The sequence below is a fragment of the Limulus polyphemus genome, unplaced genomic scaffold, assembly GCF_000517525.1.
Source record: "Limulus polyphemus unplaced genomic scaffold, Limulus_polyphemus-2.1.2 Scaffold2497, whole genome shotgun sequence".
Lineage (NCBI taxonomy): Eukaryota > Metazoa > Arthropoda > Merostomata > Xiphosura > Limulidae > Limulus > Limulus polyphemus.
In genome coordinates, this window is record NW_013668107.1 from 146,019 (window position 1) to 152,233 (window position 6,215).

A 6,215-nucleotide genomic window follows, 5' to 3' on the forward strand; every position below is an offset into this window, starting at 1 on the left:
GTATTAACATGAGCTCTAATTAAAAAGTATTTACACATGTTGGTTGACAGAGAATGATAATTACGATGTATATCAACAAGTGATGAATCATCTCTTTGTTTAATGTTGTCTTGACTCCTACACAAAACATTGAGAATTTAAATAGTGTGGCTGTTCTTTCGAAAAATATATTATGCTAAGTAAAGTACAAAAATAAAAAATACAATCTCATCCATTTTCATAAACTTTAATTTTATCTCTGTTTAACTTTTTGTTTCAATAAAAGTTTTTGGTCATCTTATTGCAGTTTTATTCTATACTTTTTGTCTAAGAACGTAGGACGATTATAAATGTTTGGTGTGTCTCATTCCCGTGCGTTCAAGGCCACAGCTAAATGATTGACACTTTTCATCTTCTTCGATAGATGGCGTTAAGAACCTTGTGAAATAAAAATAACCAACTAAACAACCAGTAAAATTAATTATGAATAACCCACCAACGACGATCACGTGCATCTTCCCGAGTGGTGACTATCTAAATAAATGGGAGATGTCCGTCACTTCACAGAAGTTGAGTATAAGCAGCAAGAAGCACGATCTTAGTCTATCTGAGTAGTATATCATCGGTAATCAAGACCAGACACAAAATTGTTCTTGAAGATTAACTTATTACTTTGCCATATATTTAAAAATAATCGTGTAACTGAAATTAAAGAGCTATCATAGCAACTTTTTATAGGACTTTTATTTTTATAACAATTTATGCGTTCTTCATTTCTAAATCGATCAATTTATAAGTGTTACTTATTTCTACACTGTGTGTTGAATATTTACGTTTTAAAGCAAATATAGCTTTCTTTGGTCAGCTGAATAATGATGAGTTGCGAGGACGTTAAAATGTGCACAACGGCAGTAGAAGGCTGTGGACCGACAGCATGTGGAGAAGGAGATGTTCATGTTATGCTCTTGGAGCCCAGACCTTTTCGACCATTTAAAACCAGCGAAGAATATCTGTATGCCATGAAAGAAGACTTGGCAGAATGGTTGAATGCGCTATACGGTTTGGACATTACAGTGGACAACTTTTTAGAACGGCTAGAGACTGGGGTAATTTTGTGTCAACATGCGAACAACGTACACCGCATGGCGCAAGAATGGCAACAAGCTGGGCAGAACGGATTAAATTTACCTATCCCGCAACGCGACATTGTGTATCGGCCTGATGTTCACCCTGGCACATTCCAGTCTCGTGATAACATATCAAACTTTATTTCCTGGTGCCGGAAACTGGACATAAAGGAGTGCTTGCTCTTCGAAACTGATGATTTGGTGCTCCGAAAGAACGAGAAAAGTTTCATTTTGTGCTTGTTGGAGATAGCTCGCCGGGGGTCAAAGTTTGGGATGCCCGCTCCACTCTTGGTCCAGATGGAAGAGGAGATTGATGCCGAGCTGGCAAACGGAGACTTAGACTGCGAATGTCAAGAGGTCTTCAGTGAACTGATGAGTAACAAACCGCAGATCATTACAAATGATCTTCGAAGTCTTCATGAAAGAGTAAGTGGTACATTTTTTAATAATGTAATTCGAAAGATCCACTTATTTTATTTAGAATTTGAACTGGCATAACAATTTTGTCCATATATTGTTTCTTATTAAAGTTAATGATTTTCTGTCTTTAAGCTATAATCTGGGTTGTCTGAAATGTGAGGCTGGCTGTCTATTCGCGCAAGTGGCAAAAAATATAGACAGGTTATCCAAACTCATATTAAGTTACTATTAACAGCCTGTGTGAATAGAACATTAGCAAACTATATAAGAAAATACTGTGAATAATAGTATACTATAGAGGAAAATATATTGCAATACTTATAGCATACAAACCTTTGGAAAATTAGCATATTATTCAGGCAGAACTTTGGAAATTAGCAAGCTAGACAAATCTCTGGAAGTATTAGGGACAAATCTTTGAAAACATTAGTCAACTATTTAAACAAAATTTTGGCAATTTGATACGAAATATAAAAAAACTATATAGACAAATCCTTCGAAATATTAATATACTCTAAAGTTAAATATATTAAATATTTAGAAGCTGAATACTGGCAGCATTATACAAATAAACGTACTGGAAATACTAGTAAACTGTGCGGACAAATCTTTTGAAATATTAGTATACTAAATACACCAAATATTAAGAAAGTATACTGGAAAAGTTTCCGAAATATCAGTACTACACAGATGAACGTATTGAAAGTATTATTAAACTATGCAGGCAAATACATCGAAATATTAATAACCTGTATCAAGCAAAATTTTCAAAATATTAGTAAAGTATACAAATAAACCTTTGGAAAAATGGGAAAATTATACAGGTAAAACTTTGGAAATGCTAGTAAGCTATACAGACGCATTTTGCAAACATTTATTGAATTGAACGAGCATACCTTTTAAAATATAAAATTATGCAAATAAGTGCTTATCTTGAAGTTAATATAATCGCTTCGATATATTAAGGGATCTCTTTGGACGAAAAAATTTGGTGATAACTACATAGATGTCAGAACCGGGAGTGTGTGCCACATAAATATTTTGCTGGCAACAACTTTCTTAATTTAGTCCCCCCCTCCAGCCTTAATTCAATTACAAAAAACATTGATTTAGTCACTGTTTGTTTAATTAGTTCAATTAATTAGTTAAATTAATTAATTAAATATAATTAGTTTAATTATTTACTTAGTTCCTATACAATGTCACTGTCCGACTTAGATCTTAACCACTGGAGACTGTGCCTATCCTGTTAAAAACTAATACATAGATTATTAAATTTTATTTCCAAGTGTGCATCGAGGGTTGCTACCTTAAGCCCGAATACCGAAATCGTCTGTGCAAGCTGCCAAACAACAAAGACACGTGAATCTGTGTACTTTACGAAATATTTAGTTCTCTAAGGAAATGGTAAATCTTACAATTCGTATTGTTTATGAAACTTAACCACCACGTTCTTCACTTGTCCATTCCTAGCTGGTTTAGTCCATTTTTGGTGTGTTAAAGCCAGTCTTTTGAACGCATGATCGACAGAAGCGATACTGCAACTTTCTAGACCGGTTCATTATCAGTCACAAGGATCGAGAGTTTTTTGTAATTTACTAAGAGGGTTAACCTTGGAGAGTTGAAAAGGGTCTAGGCTGATTAGTTAAATATTCATGTAGTGTATGATCTTCGAGCATATTTTTATGTGTAATTGGTGAACAGGATTTAGTAGTAAAAGGCGATTAGTAATATTTTGTAAGTCTCTTCACAATAAGTCTCTTTTAAACAAATCTTTAGAGGTCGCCTTTGACAGTTTTATTTGTTGTTTTTTTTCAAAATTTCGCGCAAAGCTACACAAGGCTGCCTGCCTCTGGTCGTCCCTAATTTTGATGTGATAAACTGGAAAGAACAGCGCCGGATTAACTTTCTTGTGGGTCTGGTACCAAAAAGATTTGTGAGCCCTCAATTTTAAATTGTGCTACTTTTTACTCAGATAAGGCGAGAATAGCCCATTTAATCTTTTTTTTTTCGATAAGCACAATTTAACAACTTTGTTAAACTGCACCTGGTGCTGGGGCACTCTTACTAGTCGGGATAACGAAAGTAGACTCAAAAGTCATTTAAGAAATCTCGAAGTACTATTATCTTTCTTCTTTAAAAATGAAAAATCAAAAGAAAAAGAAGAAAAGAGAGATGGAAAAAATAAAAAGAAGACTCAGAAGAAAGAGATAGAAAAAAAAAGAAGATTAAGATAAAGAGACAGATTTTAGGAGAGGATTTGAAAGAAAGAGATACAATACTTAAATCTAATAAATAAATCTAACTGAGAACAAAATCAACAAAATTCTTGATGATTTATAGAGAAATTAATCATTGAAAGAACACTAATGGATCTAAAGAATAAAGACATAATCATTAGGATAACAAATTCAAAAAATCATAATATTTGAGTATAATATGAATAGAACATTGCAAGATGTGAAGCTGTACAGGTAGTACTTCCACATCAAAGAACATCAGAAGTAGTCACCTTTGAGGAAAGATATAAGAAGTCTGATATCAAATCTTCACATAAAGACAGTTTACCGCCTCACTTGCAAGAGCTGTATAACCGTAACTGTAGAGATTTTACAACTGATCAATGTCATAGATTATATGATTTGCTCATGGAATATCAAGTTGCCTTCTCCAATGCTAAAGCTGAACAAATAAAATATCTCATAAGATTGATGCTGGAGATGCATCCCCAATATGTCTGTTAGCCAAACAAATCCCACTTACAAAGAGTACTGAGAATTTCAAAGAGATAGAAGCCATAATACAGCAAGGGGTAATAGAACTGAATAATAGTCCATGCGCATCACCTACTATGCTTGTGAAGAAGAAGAAGGGTGGATTCACAAGGTTCTGCTTATACTACTGGAGGGTGAATGAAGTCACAATGAAGGATGCCTACCCACTGCCAAAAATTGATTCTACTCTGGATACTTTATCTGGATTAAAATAGTTTTTAATATTGGACCTGAAGAGTGTATGTTGGCAAATTCAAGTTGAAGAAACAAGTAGAGAGAAGACAGCCTTTAATGCAGGAAATGGATTGTGACAAGTTGTTGTAATATCATTTGAATTATGTAATGCATCTACCACATTTCAATGACTACTGGAGGGTGCTGTTTTTAAACTGTCATAGAACGCTATACTCGTCTGCTTAGATGATATAATGCTTATGATGGGATAGGGAACAATCTGGATAAGTTGAGGAAAGAAAACATTAAGCTGAATCTCAAGAAGTGTGAATTATTTTGTCAACAGATGAGTTTCCTGGGACACATATTCAGCAGATAAGGAGTGTCTACAGACCCCACTAAGATTGGATATGTCCAGAACCTACAAAGAACCTACGTGAGATAAGAGGATTTCTGGAACTGTGCTCTTAGTATCATGGTTTTGTAAAACCATTTTTTGATATAGCTTTGATATTGCACAAATTACTTGGAAACCAAATAAGGTTTGCTAGAGTGCTGATTGTGAGCAGGCACTCAACAAATTAATTTTTCTATTAAACACTACTCCTGTAATAGCATACTCAACTCTTGAATATCCATTCATTTTAAATGTTAGATACAGTTGCCAGTTATTTTACAAGGGGAGCAGTTGACAACTATAACTATTGCCTACTATAACAAGGTAATGAATGATGCATAAAGAGGTATTGTGCAACTTAGAAAGAGCTGCTACTTAACCATAACTCATTTCTATCAACACCTATATGGACAAAAGTTTACATTGTGGACAGATCATGCAGTACTGAAATGGCTGGTGAATTTTGACAATCCAGAAAGCCAGATGGCAATATTGCTCCAGAAACTTCAGGAGTACAACTTTAACATCGTCAATTAACCTTAACGAAACCATGGAAATTCTAATGCATTATCCTGAAGACCGTGTGTTAACGAAAAATGTAAACATTGTGAAAAGAAGAAAAGCACAAGACAGCAAAGATGACCAACTTAAAATACTTCAGACCATAGTCCAAAATGTAACTAACTCAAGTAATGATAAAGAACTGGTGTGTCTCAGCACTCAAATGACAGACTTGTGGAAAAGATACGAGTTTGAAACCAATTATTCTGTGGATCAAGAATAGTACAAAAAAAAATTTGTGGCAAATAGTCCCTCCAAAAAGACCAAAGACAAAGATGTCTTGGGCACAGTGGGATTCACTATGCCTACAAGAGAGCTTTTTATGTCGAAAATGAGAAGGTACTAGTCGATAGAAACACTGACTACAGTTGGGACTTCCACAGTCACTATATTCTAAACACTTTTTGTCTTCACAACTTTCCAACAGCTGGACATCTTAGGTGTTAAGAAGACACTAGACAGAGTAAAAGAGCACTTCTGTTGGATTGGGCGCCGGGGACGTGCAGAGAATTGATGTAATTCATGTGGAATATGGTGTGAGCTTAAAGGTCCATGAAAGAAACAGCATGGACAGCAACAGCAGTATTGTTGGAGCACCACTTGAAAGAATTTTTATCGATGTACTTGGTCCTCTGTCACAAAGTAGCAGTGAAAATAAATACACTGAGTGGTCACAAGTAAATAGACACCTAATTTTTCGTCATTTAACTGATTTAGGCTAACTAATTTGTGTTCACAGAGCACTATATAAATGAAAATGGTCTGCATACTAATTATCTTGTG

At 34.6% G+C, this 6,215-nt stretch overlaps 1 protein-coding gene across 1 annotated transcript in view; it reads left to right on the forward strand.

Annotated features, from left to right (window-relative positions):
• Positions 1 to 569: 569 nt before the first annotated feature.
• Positions 570 to 6,215, forward strand: part of LOC106467127 (GAS2-like protein pickled eggs) — a gene marked incomplete at its 3' end in the record, with an annotated part of 31,234 nt that continues 25,588 nt past the window's right edge. Inside the window, exon 1 of the mRNA XM_013927446.2 lies at positions 570 to 1,532. Within this exon, the coding sequence (XP_013782900.2) occupies positions 852 to 1,532 (681 nt within the window). The remainder of the gene's footprint in view (positions 1,533 to 6,215) is intronic.